Source organism: Cotesia glomerata, linkage group LG1 (assembly GCF_020080835.1).
Source record: "Cotesia glomerata isolate CgM1 linkage group LG1, MPM_Cglom_v2.3, whole genome shotgun sequence".
Taxonomy (NCBI): Eukaryota; Metazoa; Arthropoda; class Insecta; order Hymenoptera; family Braconidae; genus Cotesia; species Cotesia glomerata.
In genome coordinates, this window is record NC_058158.1 from 21590841 (window position 1) to 21610780 (window position 19940).

General features: G+C 36.5%; 2 protein-coding genes across 2 annotated transcripts in view; one reads left to right on the top strand and one right to left on the bottom strand.

Annotated features, from left to right (window-relative positions):
- The window catches only part of LOC123263996, a gene marked incomplete in the record, with an annotated part of 337741 nt that overhangs the window by 51210 nt on the left and 266591 nt on the right, over window positions 1-19940 (bottom strand).
- LOC123264051 lies at window positions 16916-19373 on the top strand. Its single transcript, XM_044727096.1, has 7 exons — window positions 16916-17186; window positions 17483-17743; window positions 17855-17959; window positions 18328-18401; window positions 18867-19002; window positions 19066-19196; window positions 19285-19373. Exons 1-5 carry the CDS (start codon window positions 17082-17084, stop codon window positions 18877-18879), a joined length of 558 nt encoding a protein of 185 aa, XP_044583031.1. The 5' UTR covers window positions 16916-17081; the 3' UTR covers window positions 18880-19002; window positions 19066-19196; window positions 19285-19373.

Below are 19940 nucleotides of genomic sequence, written 5' to 3' on the forward strand. Positions count from 1 at the left end.
GAACATCATGTATGATGGCCTCCTGAGAATAGCATTGCCTACGGGAGTCAAACTTGTAGCATATGCGGATGACGTAGCTGTCGTGATTGTCGCAAAGCACCTCGAAGAGATAGAAATGGCATTTGATATTACATTCAGACGAGTCAATTTGTGGATGGACATGATGAACTTGCAACTAGCCAAGCATAAAACCGAGGCAGTGCTCATCACCAGCAGAAAAACGGTAAAAACCATCAAGTTGAGAGTCGGAGAACAAGAAATCACATCACAACCATTTATCCGTTATCTGGGAGTGATGCTGAATGCACGACTCAACTTCAAGCAGCAGGTGGAACATGTCAGTGCCAAAGCGTCAGTAGTGAAGGCTAGTCTCGCACGGCTGATGCCTAACATCGGAGGCCCAATGCAGAGCAGGAGGCTACTATTGTCATCAGTAGTCACATCAGTGCTCACTTACGGAATATCCATTTGGGCTGATGCACTGGAAACCCAAGAATCATGGAGAAAAGCTGGACTAATATACCGACTGAGTGCCCTACTAGTAGCTAGTGCCTTCCGCACTATATCAGAAGAAGCAGTGTGCGTCATTGCTGGAACCCTACCTCTTAGAGTTCTAGAAGAGGAAAGACGAGCCCTTTACCAACGAAAACGGTCAACTGCACTGAGCCCTGAAGAACTTAGAATTGAAGAACGGCAGAAGAGCATAGGCCGATGGCAACTACAATGGGATGCTGCAAAGAAGAGTAGGTGGACGCACCGTCTCATACCTCGGATCGACATTTGGCTTAACCGGAATCACGGTGAGGTCAATTACTATCTTACGCAGATGTTGTCGGGACATGGGTGTTTTCGAGAGTATCTACACCGCTTTAAGCACGATGACTCTTTGGAGTGCCCGTCCTGCCCAGGAGCTGCTGAAGACGCGGAGCACGTCTTCTTTGTATGTCCTCGTTTCGATCCACAGCGTGAAGAACTGGAGAGGATCCTGAACCAGAAAAAGCAACCAGATTCACTAGTGGCAGCAATGTTGTCATCAGAAGCTGCCTGGAACGCTACCAACACGTTTGCAACAGAAGTCCTTAAAGACTTGCGTTCCACCGAAAGAAGAAGAGCAAATAGCAAAAGATAGAAGGAAGGTAGTTAACACCTTAGCCACCAGAAGGAAGAGCAGTAGCTAGATCCTCCCTTCACGAAGTAATGCCTGACGGCGGTTTCCATGAGGGATTAGAGGAAAGAAGGAAAAGGGTCTTAGCGTTTAGTGGGTAGGGGCGTTAGAGTCGAGTTTTAGTATGACGCTGCGTCGAGTCGCCACATATCCAGGCCAAACAACTATGCCTAGAATCCGTACGAAGAATTCCCCCCCCCCCTAAGGGAAAAAAAAGAAATACACACACACACACACACACACACACATACATACATACATACATACAGACACCGTGACAACCTCGCGGGGATAGTCAGGGAAGCTACCTGTGATCTTCAAACGTCGAGATCTGATGAAAACTCGATTTTTGCAAAACGGGGTGAAAACAATAACTTCCCGATTTTTGAATATCTTCGATTTTCTTAGCGGGAAGTTAAAAAAGTCAGAATCGAAATTTTTGAGCTTGCTATAGTATGTGCTGATAAAATTTAATAATTTCAAGTAAATTAATTGTTATAAGTGAATATAATTAATTACTTCGGTAAAATAAAGTTATGAATTACTGTTATAATAAACAATTTAGGAAAAAAAAGTACAGTAGAATTAAATAGAATTTTGCAACCTCAAAATACCGTTCTGCTTACAGTAAACACAGTCAATAGTCTGGCGCTCCGTTTACAACGGATTTGAACGGAACTTGGCGCCAGACTCTACCGAATCTGTGGATTCCTACCAAATTTCAAGTCTCTACGCCTTATGGTTCCAGAGATATCGAGATGACTCATCACTGATGAGTCAATATGTAGGTGAAAATCTCCTATATATACATAGGTAATATATATTTTATTTTTTTTTCTTCATTTAAAATTCTCAAAGTGTATAAAAAGGTAGGTAAATGAGAAATTTTCAGTAAATACTCGGGATGAAAAATTTGAAAAAAAAATTTAATTATTGTAATTTTGTTTATTTCATTGTAAGATCATAAAAAATTAATCAGACTACATACAATCAACAGAGATCCATCATTTCAATACTTTTAAGAAGAGTTTATGGCTTACAATAAGTGTTGTATTTTTTTCATAGTCTTAAATAATAAAACCATAATACTTTTTGTTCATGACAAATTTAATAAACAATATAGTTTTTTTTTTTAATCGGGAGATATTTTATTTAACAATTAATTAATTAATAAACTATAATTTATTTTTAACTTAACTTTAAACATATTTTCTGCACGTCTAATATTTTTATCGTAATTCCTAAATTCGAATCCATTATTAAAGATTTGAGTTATTTTTTTAGAGACGAAAACTTTAATTTCAAAATTATGGAAACAGTATATTACGCACCTAGGTAAGAAAGTAGGACATTTCAACCCGAGCCAAAGGCGAGGATGACAAAAGCGCGGGTTGAGATCTCCTACTATCCTCCCGTGGTGCGTATACGATTTTTTATCAGACCAGGATCGAAAGTTCGATTAAAATCTAAATAATAAAGTCAGATGTTGAATCAGGTTAGTTATCATTAGTGCGCATGCTTCGATTTCTTATATTTGATGTTCAGTTTTCTTGACTACGCAACTAGGCATTGTTTATTTATCTATTTATAAAAATTTGCAAACATATTATCCGATCGCGATAATATAAATTTACATTTATAATTAAAACCAGAACATAAATTCGTGAAACTAAATAAATTTTTCAAATGAAATGAGTTCTGATGAATCGGGAGCTGAATTGAGTGAAGAAGAAATAATAAAAAATTTGGATGAAGTGGAAAATCAAATTAGCAATAATTTGTTGCCCGAAAAATCAAAAGTTCGATATAACTTGTGTTATCAAAAATTTTTATTGTAGCAAAGAAAAAAGAAAACCAATTCTTTCAATGAAAATGCACAGTAAAAAATTTTGCGTCATTGCGTCAAAAAATTTTATGTTAAAAATTTTTATGTTAAATATTTAACACTTTTTTGTGTTAATGTAACATTTTTCTATGTTAATTTAACACAATTAATGTTAAATTTACACATAAGAGTGTTAAATATTTAACACAAAAATTTTTAACACAGAATTTTTTGACGCAATGACGCAAAATTTTTTACTGTGTGTGTTGTTAGTTTATTTTCATGAACTATCGAAGACTTTAAAGCTGCCGACGTTGTGGAGCCGATGATCCATGCTAAGAACTATTTTAAATCTAAAAAATGGGATTGAAATCAATAACTATCATAATTTAAAAGTTTTCATCAAAAATTGTGCCAAAGGGTAAACGGAAAAAAAGACTGTCAAAATTACAGAAAAAACTGTCAAATTTACAGTTTTACCGCTGTCAACCCAAAAATGTCAATTTTACAAAGTTAAAAATGTTATTTTCACATTGTGGAAACTGTCAACCTAAAACTGTCAATTTTAAATTTTTTCAATGTAATAATGACATCAAAAAAATGCGAAATTCACTTAAAGAAAAATAAGTGAAATTTATGTTAAAACAATAATTGAACTTGTTATTTATAAGTAAGAATTTCACATTTCGAGAAATGTATACAATAAACAAAAAAATATTGTAAAATTTAAAGTTTTAACTGAAAAAATTAGGTAAAAAAATTAGGAAAACGGTTGACCCTGAAGGTCATCCCTGAAACTTCCCGCCAATTCTATACCTAAACGCTTGAAATTGCACTTATAACGTTTTTGAGATCTTCGAGCTCATAAATACAATTTATGTATTATTTTGAGCTCTCTGAGCTCAAAAGTTTGATGCAACATTGATAAAACACTATTTTTTGAATTTTCAAATCGCAATAACTTTTGAATGAATGAACCGATTTTCACGCGGTTGGTGGCATTCGACGCAGTTTTTTAAGCTTCATGAAGAATCTTCACAGCATTATTTATATTTGTAAAAATGCTTGCCGTAAGATGGACGGTGTGGCTTAATGTATATAGAATAAGCGAAAGGAAATTTAGTATAGACCGGATAGCTCAAATGGTAGAGTAGTCGACATGTATTCGGAAGGTTCTGGGCCCGAATCCCAGTCTGAGCTATCTAATAATTTTTTCTTGCATATTCTATAAACTCACATTAAGATGATCCTCTCCACATTCCTTTCTCAATCCTTTCCTACCAATATCCTGTTACGTGAATGTGGAACACTTCACGTAATAATTTCCGTAACTCCTATTCTTTCCTGCTTCACAGCATTATTTATATTTGTATTATTATTTATATTATTCAAGTTTAAATTGATTAAACGAAAATTTTCGGAGTAATTCCGAAAAAACACTTTTTTCGGTTTTCTATCGTCAACGATAACTCACGAACGAATCAACTGATTTTGACCGGACCAGCGGCGATCTACGTGGTTTTTTGATGTTAAGAACTGATTAGTTTTTGGAATTGATCGGTAAAGCCGTTTAAAAAATATTCCAAAAAAAACCCCATTTGAAAAAAATTTATTTTGTACTTTTTTTGCGATTTTTCAAAATCTACCGGTCTGAATCGTTCCAAAATATATTCAAATCTAAGTTCAGTCAAGCCCTTTCGAATGGCACCAACCGCGATGAAATCGGTCGTGCCGTTCAAAAGTTATGAGAGGTTTACATACACACACACACACACACACACACACACACACACACACACACACACACACACACACACACACACACACAAACACACACACACACACACACAAACCTATACATACATACAGACACCATCGCGGGAATAGTCAGGGAAGCTTCCTAGGACCTCAAAACGTCGAGATTCGATGAAAACTCGATTTTCGTAAAACGGGGTGAGAACAATAACTTCCCGATTTTTGAAAATTTTTGATTTTCTTAGCGGGAAGTTAAAAATTAGGTCATATAAAATAATTGTTCAAATCTGCAAACCATATAAAGTGAAAAGCATTAAGATACATATAACTATAATCGTATTTATTTTTTAAAAAAATGTTAACAGTTAGAATTGCGTCCGAAACACTTCCCTCGCAGTCTTGAAAACTAAGGATCCATGGTGGGTACATGAAGGGTCCACTGAGGAGCTACACGGGATGTACTGTGGAACGACAGTGGATCCACTGTAGATTTTATGACGTTTTGCCATCGTGGTTCCACCGTGGTTAAGCAACGGCTTTCTTGTGAATCAATTGTGGTTTGACTGTGGTTCAATGGTGGTTTAACGGTATTCCTACTGTGGCTCCACAATGGTTCCATTGTGAATTTGCAATGGTTCCATTGTGAATTTGCAATGGTTCCATTGTGAGTCCCGAGTCGAAATTCGAGTTCTGTTTTAACCATAATTTTTTATTATGAATAATAATTATTATTGTTATAAAAAATAAGTAGTAGTAATTAATAATAATTGTTATTAACATAAAAATTTGTAATTAACAATTATTACAATTACTACTATAAAAATCGTTTATGAGCACAAAAAAATATATAAATTAATTTTTTAACAAAAAAACAAAAATGAATGATTTTCCCAATTTGGGAGAGTATTTTTTTACGAACAGGGATTATTTACTGTCCAGTTTGTATAGCTAAGGAGTAAGGAGGTAGGAGGAGAGGATTACTTATGCTAAATTAACCTAATACACTCCGTAAATAAAGAAATAAATAAAAATCGCCTTGCCCTAACCGAGAACCGAACTCGGAACCTATCGCTCGCCAGACTTACGCGCTACCCGCATCGCTACACGGCCGACTGAGAAAAGTTGAATCTCAGTAGTCACATAAACTTTTTAAATGACGCGTCTTCAAATGACTAGGTTTGTAACAGGGTAAATTACCCTTAATCGATAAGTCGCCAGAGATCGATAACTTTTCGACTAGCATTTGAGCGCATCGATCTTCGGGCCTAGAGAGAGAGCAGGAGGGGGTATTTTTGGGGTCGTTATATAGACGAGCCATGCGTGGTGTCCGGAAAAGTAGTAAAGTGTTGGAACGAGTAACATCAAGAAGTCCAAAGAAGGAAGCGAGTATCAACCATGGAGTTTCTTCAACCAAATTTACACCAGGTATTGGACTTTGGTAATGATGAGCCTTGGGGCCATATACCCGGCTCATCAAATACACTACTTCTCATTTTATTTATTCAAGTTTGGATAATTCAATTGTTTAATAATTTTGTTCAATAATAATTAATTATTTAATTGAAGTGATTCGTTAATTGCTGGGAACGTTCCTCCTGGGGGTTTATACCCGAGGAATGTTCTAGACCTCTTGGGTTTGCAAGTCATGAATAATTAATTTTATTAATACAGTTGGTTAATAATTATTAACATCTTGAGATTGGTTTAAATAAATATATTTTATATTAATTAAATTCTGAACACCGAGAAGGTTCCAATCGACACGACATAGTATTCGGTACCCGAGGTCAAAACGTGCTACGCGGTAACGAACGCCGGCATCCATTTTGAGCGCGCAAATTCCTTGTGGATTTTATTACGCAATAAATCGTAAAATTAACAACTGGATAATTATTACTATTTACAACAATTGAATTATCTTTTATTAAAACTATTTATTATCTTGAATTAAATATTGATATCGTATTAATTTTGGAAACTATTTTATTATTTGGAAAATTAAGTATTGAGAATCGGCTACTGAGTTTCGACGCAATTGAGATCGAATGAACTGTGGATAATTTTTCGTGAATTTATTTTATATTGAGACAAATTGCTTTATTAATTATCTATAAATCGAAAAATTCCACGTGGTTATTCATATATTGAACTATGGAAGACTAAAATTATTATTGGAATTATTTATAAAAACTATTTATCAGTGTGGATTACGTCCGAGAAATTTAGTTAATTTTATAGAGAATATTCTGAGGATTATACAATGTGCTGAGTATTAAACTCGTGGTAATTTTGAAATAAGTTTAGGCGTCGATTTTTAAGTCGGAAATTTTAAGTAGTAATTATTAATTGTAAAAATTGTTTATGATTTTAATCTCGAGCTAATGACTGAATAATTTTAGTAAGAATTGAACGTTGACTTTTTTGGAGTTTAATTTTGTAATCCAGAAAATAAAAGTAAAGTAGAGTCAGTGTGTGTGTGAGACGCGTGGGTAATGTGTGTGTGAGATAGTACCGCTTAAGAGGCACGTTAAGCACGCTTGAGTCCATCTGACTCCGGGGCGGGAAATCCTAGAAGCCGTTGTATAGACGCCAAGTGGGGTACAGCGGTAGTAAGGTAGTAACTGCGGTATAGATGCTCCATAAGAGGGTACCGTCAGGATTAAGAATTTTGATAGAGCGTGAGGGTCCGGTGGACAGCGCGACTTAGTTAGAAACTGCGGTATAGACGCTCCATAAGAGGGTACCGTCAGGATTAAGAATTTTGATAGAGCGTGAGGGTCTGGTGGACAGCGCGACTTAGTTAGAAACTGCAGTATAGACGCTCCATATGAGGGTACTGTAGGATTAAGAATTTTTGTTAGTTTTAAGAAGTCCTGGTCAGCCGTTAGTTAGGCTGTAGTCTTAAGTTGTTAATTGTACGTGCGAGGGCACGAGTTGTTATTCTATTTTGTTGTTAAATAAATACCGGTCATTTTTGTTAAATAAAAATTTATTTCTTTCAGACCACCTTCCTCCACTCTCTCTCCCTGTAGATTATTAAGCTCAGCTCTGGTTTCCGGTTCCAGGAACCGCATTGAAAAATCCTGGTGGCGCCTTTGTTAATTTAGAATCATTTTTGCTAGATATTGTTTTATTTCTATTAAATTAATTAAGGGGCCAATGAGCGGAAAAAAACACCCGTTACAAGTTCTAAGTGGAATCTGAAAAGGAACTTTACGAAGAAATTAAATGAATAATAATAATTATATCTACGGATATTCAAAATTGAAATTTAGTTTCCCATTCTCAATTATTTATCTTATACTTCTATTTTCAATTGTAAGATTCGGTAATTGTTTATTTTCACGGGGTGTGAAATCAACATGTTTAGATTATTTTCTACTTAATAGATATTTTTTTTTTTTTTTTTTTTTTTAGAATAAATCTAAAATAGAAAAATTTTTCAAAATTTGGGATAAGAAAAATTATGAAACATGTCAATTTTTTAACTAAAAACAAATTATAAAAAATATCAAATTTTGGGTTAAAAAAAAAGTTTTAGCAAAATATCTAAAAATTAATATTTTTGAAGAATTTTTTTTTCTACTTGTAAAATATTTTTTTTTTATTAGAGCAAATCTAAAATAGAAAAATTTTTTTTAATTTTTTGAAAAATTTTCATTTTTGGATTAAAAACAATTGTAATAAATTTCAATTGTAGAATAAAAATATATGAAAAACGTCAATTGTTGGATTAAAAAAAAAAACTTTGAAAAAATATCAAAAAATTAATATTTTCGAAAAATGTTTTTTTTTATTTATTTATTTTTATCCATAGAATACGAAACAAATCACCAAAAATTGATAGACCAAGTGAATCAATTTTATTGACGATTTTCTATCAGAGCAAAATTTAAGTTAACATTTCAATTGCGACAACTATAGTTTACTTTTAAAAACGTGAAACTAAACAATTACCTGCGATTCTTATATATTTTAAAACTTTTTGCAGTGAAAATGTGTGAACTAAGTTGAATTTAGAAAAGAATAATTTTTTTTTCAAAATTCAAATTTTTGAAAAAAAAAAACCCCTTTTCTGAGGTTATTATTATCATTATTATTATTATTATTATTATGTTATTAAATGCTCAGGGGGGTTGTCCCCGGAGTCCGATTCTCCGAGGGCCCAGCCTGAGCTCCATCCGTTACTGCTGGACCACTCCGCACAATAAGGCGGTTAGTGATCACAGCAGGCCAAAGTCATTTTCCTAAGTAGACGGAGGGAACCTAGTATGACAGCCTTCTGCATCCTGACCGCCAAGAATTCAGCTTTTGATGAGCAAGCTGGAACTCTTGCAAGTGAGGATACAAAAGACTGTTTCATCCCTCCGAGGACGCCAACAATCAGGACGACGAGCTTGACACGGTAACCTGGGTAAAGTTTGCCAATTTCAAACAGGAGATCCTGATATATCTGTCTTTTGTGCTCTTTTTTGGCTGAGATGTTGTGTTCAGCCGGGGCCGAGAACTCAATGACATAAATGTCACGAGTGGCCTTGTCGAAGAGCACAATATCAGGTTTGTTGTGATCTATCCGCCGGGTTGTTGCAAATGGCATGTTCCAATAAATTTTGCAACTGTCATTCCCAACAACCTGGGGAATATCTCCTGGCAGATAAGGCAGCACTGGTGTCATATCAATACCGTAGTAATGACGAAAATAGTAGTACAGTACTCTCAGGGCAGCGTTGTGACGCTGGATATATGCACCTCTCGCCAGCACAGGACATGCCGACAAAAGGTGCATGAGCGTCTCCGGGTGTTGTTTACACATCCTACATGACGTGTCCAGAAGCTGCACCTGGAGCACCTTGCTACGGTATTCTAGAGTGTTAATGACACCATCTTGGCAGGCAAATATGAACCCTTCAGTCTCGGACATCAGGCCAGCTGACTTTAAGAAGGAAAAGGTCAGCTGGGTGGACAAGCCATGATCACGCACGTGTTTGAAGAACACGCTGTGCATGGACTTGTTCATCAGTTCGCCTAGGAGTTGTTTTTCCTCGGCGTTCCTGATGACGCTCTTGAATTCCTCCTTTCGGAGATCCATAAGAGCGTTTATTTCTCCAAGACCAAGGGTTCTTGCCGCATATATTGCTGCCTTATATAAGAACGACCCCTTATGCGCATTCTCATGTTTATGAACAATTTGCATAAGAAAGTCATCCTCATCTGCAGTGAAATTGACAACTTCGTGTGTTAAACCCAGGACTAAACGATCGTGAAGCCGCTCCAAGCTCTGCAAACCTCTCCCACCGATTGACCGGGAGAGGTATAATCTGGCGACTGATGAATTGGGGTGCATGCTCCGGTTCATGTTGATAGTCTTACGGGTTCTGATGTCGAGATCTCGCAGATCCTTTCGGGCCCATTTTAAGATACCGAAAGAGTATAGTAAGACTGGGACAGCGAGCGTGTTAGTAGTGGAGACTTTATTTTTGCCGGAAAGTTCGGAGGACCAGATTTTCCGGAGTCTCCTAACATACTCGCTACGGAGAGTTGCTTGGACTTCGGAGACCGCATGCATGCGGTGCTCTTCCATTCCTAGATATCTATACAACTCTCCGGCGTCTAATTGTCTTAAAACGCTCCCATCTACCAACTCGACATCATCACCCGTAACAGAGCACTTACCCCTCGCCAGATGTACGACCGCACACTTGTCCAACCCAAAAGACATTCCGACATCCCGCGTGTACTCTGCTACGATGTTAAGGGCCGCCTGTAGATGATCTTCATCAGCACTATACAGCTTCAGGTCATCCATATAAAGCAGATGGGTAATCGAGTATTTTCGATCACCCGGAGGCCCCACAGAGTACCCACGAGTTTTACGGAGAGCAACAGATATAGGCAGCAGTGAGATGCAAAACAGCAGAGGGCTCAAGGAATCACCTTGGAAGACCCCTCGTTTGTACTCTACAACTCCGGTTATGTGCAATGCGTTTCCACTTCCAATGTGAAAACGCGTTCGCCAGAGCTGCATTGTACGCCGAATGCATTCCACTATTTCAGGATTGACCCCCAGGCATTTGAGGAGATATAAAATCAACTCATGAGAAGTTGAGTCAAATGCCTTGCGATAGTCGATCCAGGCCATTGACAGGTTGCGTTGATAGTAGATCGCATCTTGTGTGACACATCGATCAACTATCAAGTTTTCTTTGCAACCTGACAGGCCTCTTTTGCTGCCACGCTGTTCATATATCTGTTGCCATACAGCTTCTATCTCCTGCAAAATACGGTTGTTTAAAATTTTTGTAAAAATTTTATAAACCGCATTCAAGCAGGTGATAGGCCTGTAATTCTTTGGGTCAGACAAGTCACCTTTTTTTGGTATCAGTACGGTTCGCCCTTCCACGAGCCAGTCTGGAATCGGTTCGTCAGCTCTAATGTACGATGTAAATATACGGGCCAGATGGAGGTGGGTAGAAGTAAACTTCTTCCACCAAAAGACATTTATGCCATCTGGTCCCGGGGCAGCCCAATTTTGCTGCCATTTAGAGCTGAACGAACTTCATTCACACTGACTGCAGGGCGCTCTTCATCAGCATTCTGTCTACGGTGTTCCCGACAGAATGCTTTAAAGTCGTGCAGAGCTGGAGTATTGGCGTTCACGTTTGGTTGATCTCCATACAACTCAGTCCAAAAAGCTTCCACCCGCTCAGGTGTTGGATAATTCCCGGTAACATCGGTCTTTGGTGTCAGAAAGCGTGAAGGGCTGGATCGAAACAACGAGTTGTCGACCAACCGCTTCAGCCTTTTCTCTAGTGACTTTTTGGCAGTCACTAGAGCCCGCAATTTATTGAGAGACTCTTCCTTGATGACAAGAAGAGTACTCTTATTCAGTGTGTGATGACGCCGCCGAAGTTCAGCAGCAATGCGCCGAATTCGAGGCGTGTATGCTCTTTGAGTTGTTTCAAACTCAATCACACACTGAATGCGGGAGACCTGTTTCCGGGATCTGTCAATTTTGAGTCCAAGTTGTGAGATGCGCTGTCTCAACCTTGCCTCGATCGAGAGACAATGTCTCTCTCTCGGAAAAGCCGAAACTGCTGCACCATACACAACCTGGCTCACAGTGAGCAGGGTGGAATCCTCCAGGATGTTTGCACGGAGATCTTCATTTACCGCTTCTAGCTGTTGTTGGGAGTAAGTTATCTTTTTAGATATACTTACTTGCCGTCCTATAAAGGGATTGTTGTCATCCAAGGAGGAACGGCGTCGCTCTTGGTGTAATTGCGCCGGAAAGGAAAGTCTATTAGACTGCCTTCTATCCGGCACAAGCGATCTTCTATTACGCCGAAGATAAGCGGCATAATTACGCAGGTGTTTAGGCGTAAAATGCTCTAGCTCCGGATGCATATCACTCCAAAGAGTGTGCATCCGGGCCATATAACCGCTCCCCCCGGCTCGCTACGTTGGTAGCACACCAAGAGGTCGACTCGTAGTTCCTCCGTCCACTTAAAGTAAGTCCTTAAAGCGCCAGGGTCGTCATCGTTCATCGGGTCCGGCGTGCTCCTCCCACCTGATGAATGGTCCTCATCCGAAAAGGACCGGTTGTGGGGAGCACTTCTGAGATTACGTCTTGTTGTAACTCAGTATTTCAATGCAGTGGGTAGTTGGCCCACTGCATCGGCTACGTCGTTCGCCTACAGACCTGGTGTTATGGTCTGCGTTTCCCGCGATGCGCCGCTTGGAGGCCACGTAGCAAGCACCGCTTATTATTATTATTATGTTATTAAATGCTCAGGGGGGTTGTCCCCGGAGTCCGATTCTCCGAGGGCCCAGCCTGAGCTCCATCCATTACTGCTGGACCACTCCGCACAACAAGGCGGTTAGTGATCACAGCAGGCTAAAGTCATTTTCCTAAGTAGATGGAGGGAACCTAGTATGACAGCCTTCTGCATCCTGACCGCCAAGAATTCAGCTTTTGATGAGCAAGCTGGAACTCTGGCAAGTGAGGATACAAAAGACTGTTTCATCCCTCCGAGGACGCCAACAATCAGGACGACGAGCTTGACACGGTAACCTGGGTAAAGTTTGCCAATTTCAAACAGGAGATCCTGATATATTTGTCTTTTGTGCTCTTCTTTGGCTGAGATGTTGTATTCAGCCGGGGCCGAGAACTCAATGACATAAATGTCACGAGTAGCCTTGTCGAAGAGCACAATATCAGGTTTGTTGTGATCTATCCGCCGAGTTGTTGCAAACGGCATGTTCCAATAAATTTTGCAACTGTCATTCTCAACAACCTGGGGAATATCTCCTGGCAGATAAGGCAGCACCGGTGTCACGTCAATACCGTAGCGGTGACGAAGATAGTAGTACAGTACTTTCAGGGCAGCATTGTGACGCTGGATGTATGCACCTCTCGCCAGCACAGGACATGCTGACAAAATGTGCATAAGCGTCTCCGGATGTTGTTTACACGCCCTGCAGGTCGTGTCCGGGAGCTGCACCTGGAGCACCTTGCTACGGTACTCTAGAGTGTTAATGACACCATCTTGGCAAGCAAATATGAACCCTTCAGTCTCGGACATCAGGCCAGCTGACTTTAAGAAGGAAAACGTCAGCTGAGTGGACAAGCCATGATCACGCACGTGTTTGAAGAACACGCTGTGCATAGACTTGTCCATCAGTTTGCCTAGGAGTAGTTTTTCCTCGGCGTTCCTGATGGCGCTCTTGAATTCCTCCTTTCGGAGTTCCATAAGAGCGTTTATTTCTCCAAGACCAAGGGTTCTTGCCGCATATATTGCTGCCTTATATAAGAACGACCCCTTATGCGCATTCTCATGTTTATGAACAATTTGCATAAGAAAGTCATCCTCATCTGCAGTGAAATTGACAACTTCGTGTGTTAAACCCAGGACTAAACGATCGTGAAGCCGCTCCAAGCTCTGCAAACCTCTCCCACCGATCGACCGGGAGAGGTATAATCTGGCGACTGATGAATTGGGGTGCATGCTCCGGTTCATGTTGATAGTCTTACGGGTTCTGATGTCGAGATCTCGCAGATCCTTTCGGGCCCATTTTAAGACACCGAAAGAGTATAGTAAGACTGGGACAGCGAGCGTGTTAGTAGCGGAGACTTTATTTTTGCCGGAAAGTTCGGAGGACCAAATTTTCCGGAGTCTCCTAACATACTCGCTACGGAGAGTTGCTTGGACTTCGGAGACCGCATGCATGCGGTGCTCTTCCATTCCTAGATATCTATACAACTCTCCGGCGTCTAATTGTCTTAAAACGCTCCCATCTACCAACTCGACATCATCACCCGTAACAGAGCACTTACCCCTCGCCAGATGTACGACCGCACACTTGTCCAACCCAAAAGACATTCCGACATCCCGCGTGTACTCTGCTACGATGTTAAGAGCCGCCTGTAGATGATCTTCATCAGCACTATACAGCTTCAGGTCATCCATATAAAGCAGATGGGTAATCGAGTATTTTCGATCACCCGGAGGCCCCACAGAGTACCCACGAGTTTTACGGAGAGCAACAGATATAGGCAGCAGTGAGATGCAAAACAGCAGAGGGCTTAAGGAATCACCTTGGAAGACCCCTCGTTTGTACTCTACAACTCCGGTTATGTGCAATGCGTTTCCACTTCCAATGTAAATACGCGTTCGCCAGAGCTGCATTGTACGCCGAATGCATTCCACTATTTCAGGATTGACCCCCAGGCATTTGAGGAGATATAAAATCAACTCATGAGAAGTTGAGTCAAATGCCTTGCGATAGTCGATCCAGGCCATTGACAGGTTGCGTTGATAGTAGATCGCATCTTGTGTGACACATCGATCAACTATCAAGTTCTCTTTGCAACCTGACAGGCCTCTTTTGCTGCCACGCTGTTCATATATCTGTTGCCATACAGCTTCTATCTCCTGCAAAATACGGTTGTTTAAAATTTTTGTAAAAATTTTATAAACCGCATTCAAGCAGGTGATAGGCCTGTAATTCTTTGGGTCAGACAAGTCATTATTATTATTATTATTATTATTATTATTATTATTATTATTATTATTATTATTATTATTATTATTATTATTATTATTATTATTATTATTATTATTATTACTTCATTTATTCTGTAGTATGTGTACGACTTCGTACATGTGCCATTCTACAAGCGTGTATTACGTATGAAATTTGAATTTCCCGGGATTTGTAACACTCCGTATATATACGGTGCTGTTTGTGTACGGAGTCGTATCGTTTGCTTGCTGTATCTTAGCCACATCGTTAGTTTATTATATAGAATTATATACAACAATACTTTCTCGAAGTGATCTCAAAGTAAATAAATAAAAGGATAACTGTGTGATGCACCTAGTGCATCCAGCAGGTGACGCTACCTGTTATTAGAGCGCTATCTATTATGAGAGCGTGAATTCAAAGGAAATATTCAAATTAGTAAATATTAAATGATTAAAATTAGTTAAATTTTATATTCGAAGTAAATATTCAAATCATTTATTTCATGCTTTTACTCTTTTCAGTTGTAATAAACATCTTTTGGTTAACTCTGTTTTATTTACAAAAGAAAATAAAATAAAATAAGGGAAAAATATATTTCGGTACAAAAGGACATTGTAACCGAATTTTCAGAACCCATAAAAGGTACTTGAGTAATTCAAGGACTATTTCTCGCCACATGGAATTTAAAACCCTATGAGGAAAAGTCGTAAAAGACACGTGTGAAACTCAATAAACCCTTGTTCTAAAAGTAACAAAGAATAATAAAAATTCATATGTAACTAAACAAAAATAAGATTGTTAAATAACATTTACTGTTAAAATCTAACTTTATATAATATTGTAATTAAGCAAAATTAAGTTGAAATAATTAATAATTATTATCTTGTATTTAATTTATAATTAATAATTATTATTTAATTAATTTACTATTAATTTATTATTGAATCATTATTTAATTATTATTTAATTTATAATTAAACGATAATGTCTATTCTTTTATACATGATAATAATTAAATTGACTTATAATTTTATTAGAAAATCCGATTGTAAAATAATAGAAATAATATTTAATTCAAGTTATTAATTAGTCAAACTCAAACATTAATCCAACATATTATAAACAATATAATATATATATTTTCATGTTATAGTTTATTATAATTTTTTATTGTAATTTAATTTCAAGTTAATTTAAAGTTAATTTTTATTATAAATAGAATTTAAAATGGTCTGTTAAATTAATAAAAATAGTTAAATAAACATAATGACTCGATTGCTAAAAGTGTATATTAGTGAAGTCTAACTTTCAGGCCGATAGGCTGAAATAAATATATATAGATATAGAGAAAATACATGTTAGTATATAAGGATCATTTATATGTAGTAGAAAATGTGTGTGCTTATGTATTCCTTAGAGTGGAAGTATGTATGGAAGTTATGGTGGGAGAAGAACGGAGTTTGAAGCTCTTCGGAAAAACTATGTAACGACACTTCTCACCGAGAGCTTAGATTGCTAAGATCACGTCATTGTAAACCTCAATTTTATATTTTGAAGCTTTTTAATATTTTGTCAACTTGAATAATAAATTGAAACCAACTAAATAATTTTGATCAAAATTAAATAACGTCTAAATAGAATTCTTTTATTTAAAATGATTCCTTTCCCGCGCTGAAACCGAGTATTTTAATACTCCCGGGCGAAAGAGCTACAGTAAGTAAAGTTTTCAATAAATAAAAATAACATCCACTAGATGGAAGCATAACAACTGCAAGCAATTTACCTTAGTTTATTAACATGTGTGTGAGCACCTTTAAGATTGGAGTTTACTTTTCTACGGTACTAACTTAAATCTCGCGTTGGCTGCATTTTTTACCGCAAACTATCCCCTTGAAGCTACAGTTTATGTAGATATAATTCCAGTGCGCCCTGGCGGCCGTAAATGTAAGCTGTCAATACTTTTTTAACTGTAGTTGCGTATCTATAGGAGGATTACTACACATTTTTATTTTATCTAGTCTGTGGCGCTGACTTTTCTCCATCAAAAAAAAGCACGAAGCCTAGCTAGATAGAAGGAGAACGGCTCCTAGCTAGATAAAGCTAGATAGAAGGAGAACGATCGGCATAGGCTTTCTTGCCGTATTTGCGTCCGTAATAATGAGGAAACATCGGGTACAATATTTGTCCGCAAGGCAGCGGTAGTGTTAGAAAGTTCTGATTTTTAGAACATGTTTTAATGTAAACATTAGATTGTGTTATTGAATGTTGTTGTTGTCATAGTTAACAAATAAGCGTTTTATAAAATTCAAAATGGTTAAAAATTGTGCTGTGGTGAATTGTAAAAACAGCAAAAATAATAAAAAATGTAAAAAAGATTTACAACAGGATAAAAACTCCTTATTTAAGCTGCCAAAAGTAAGTATAACCCCAAAATTTGTAATTTCATTGATAAAATTATAAGATTTATAATTATATTTATTAATGTTTATTAATTTTAAGTACATTCCCATTTGGAAAAGAATAAAAATTTTAATATCATATATGACATTTAAAAAAATTAATCACTATAGGCGCAAGTTGCAGCAGAGAAGTGTCTGTGATTGAAACTTATAATTTTATTATCAATGCAATTTAATCATTATCATTAATAGTCTTGTATACTGAAATTAATATTTTGATAAGTAATTAGAAAATTTCTTTTTCTTTGGTAGGACCCTGATATTGTTAGACAATGGAGTCATATTTTGGGACAAGATTTAGTGTCAGATTCGAAAGTTGAGATTTTTATTTGTGATTTGCATTTTGAAGAAGAATATGTTCGTCGGAAAGATATTATTATTATTCCTAATCAAGAACCGTTTGTGTCTGAACGAAAGAAAATAATACTCAAACCTGGTGCCATCCCAACATTACATAAAAATATTAGCTCAACAACACCTGTTACAAATATTTCTGTAAATGCCAATACAAACGTAAGAAGTCAATTGAAAATTATATCTAAATCAAATTATACGTAAATCAAAATTTCAGCTGTTAAGTATTAATTACTGTTTTTAATATCATCGATTTTATTAATTTCACGGGAAAATGATATATTACATTCAAGTCAAATATTGCATGATTATGAATGCATAGAAGTCAACGAGGTTTTTGATGACAATTCAGTTGAACCTAATAATATTGAACAAGTATGACTAGAATTATTTATAATGTAATGAAGTATGGTAATCGATCGGGAAACTATAAATTATTGGAGCAAGTATTGAAATATTTTCTATGTAAAATTATAAATCGGTGCTAATATTAATAGTATTCGTTGTTTTTTTTTATAATAATTAAAATGTCAACTTGTTACCTATTATTAATGTACATTCTTCCAATTTTTTCTCTCATATAAAAGATTTAATAGTTACATTGAAATAAAACTTGAAATATTTCTATCATTAATGTTGTTAATATTGTTTACTAATCGATTACGACTCTAATAATTGAGCAAATCCGTGAATATAATATTTTTGATTTTCTTTTTAATTCAATTTTTTTTATATGTTTGTAGACTAGCCACAATGATCCCGAGTTAACTGCAATCAATTCAGAATTTTCAATTCAAGAATTGATAAAGAATTTAGAACCAAAAACTCGGATAGCTTAACTGGTAGAGCCCTTGGCGCGTAACCGAGAGATCTGGGTTCGATTCCCAGTCTGGGCTGTCTGATTATTTTTTCAATTACGGAAAAATTCCCACTGAGTAGGTTCCCCCCCCCCTTTCCCCTATCCGTTCTTTCCCAACTCCCTTAAAAAATTTGCTTTAATATGGCTCTTTACCGTAAGATGGACGGTGGCGTTGTTTGCTCGGTGGGTCTTATATACGTGACTGAATAAAGTAGTCAGTACTTGTCTCGGATAGCTTAACTGGTAGAGCCCTTGGCGCGTAACCGAGAGATCTGGGTTCGATTCCCAGTCTGGGCTGTCTGATTATTTTTTCAATTACGGAAAAATTCCCACTGAGTAGGTTCCCCCCCCCCCTTTCCCCTATCCGTTCTTTCCCAACTCCCTTAAAAAAAAAAAATTTGCTTTAATATGGCTTTAACTGTTAATAAGAATTTAACCAAAAAAATGGAGCTGGGTTGATGACCATCTCGATTTACCGGCAGTAATTCTTTGTTGCTTAGATTACATATCGTATGATGTAAAGATTCGTGTAAAAATCGATAAGACTCTTAATATACTTGTAAGAAATTTTTATATTTTTTTGAACGACTTACTGGATATAGCTAATTGTATATATTTGCAGGTAACTAATGTTAAACTTAATAAATCAACAAATAGTGATTATATACTTAGTAGTATGGAAAGCTTTTGGACATTTTTAAAAGATTTGGAGACTTCTCAAATGTGTAGCGGCACAGGATTTGATAGTCAGAAGTACTTATAACATAAACCTTTCTTCTAATTAAAATTTCTTCTATTTTTAGCATATTCTATTCAAAATAATTTGTTATTATTATGATAGGTCATCAGAAACATGCATAGTATTTTTGAAAGCTGATCAACAATATAAAAAACAGGCGGGAATATATAGATGTTAAAAGTTGCAGGAACCAAAACTATTAAATGCAATACAATGCATCAAATCCGTGATCAAATAGCTTTACGCGATGCGCTTCCCTAAATTGGTTGCCCTGATCACACTAAGCAATTAACGATAAAGGTCATTAATTATTTTATTGTCATGCGAGGTCATTTTCTTACTAAATTATTTAACAAAAACATGAGCCAACGAAGAGCTCTCACTAGAAAGCACCGAAAATCCGCGAAGTTAACGTGATTAGTAGTTTAAAAAAACCTATTTATTGATTACGAATTCAATTATTACTTATTTATATTTTTGTTTTTCTTGTAAAAGTTTATTAAAAATCTAACTGTGTTAATACTATTAAAATACAATTAATAAAATATATATTTTTCTTGAAACCTAATTAACTACTTCATTTTTTTTTATCATCTTCGATTAATTCTTTCACAGCCCATCAGGTAATTATTTATTATTCATTGTAAGACTTCATACTATTATTGTGTGTATATTTATATATTTATGATAAGAAATTTTTTAAACTCGATTTTACAGCTTCAAAAATAATTCTGTTAATATTTGTCAACATTTTCATT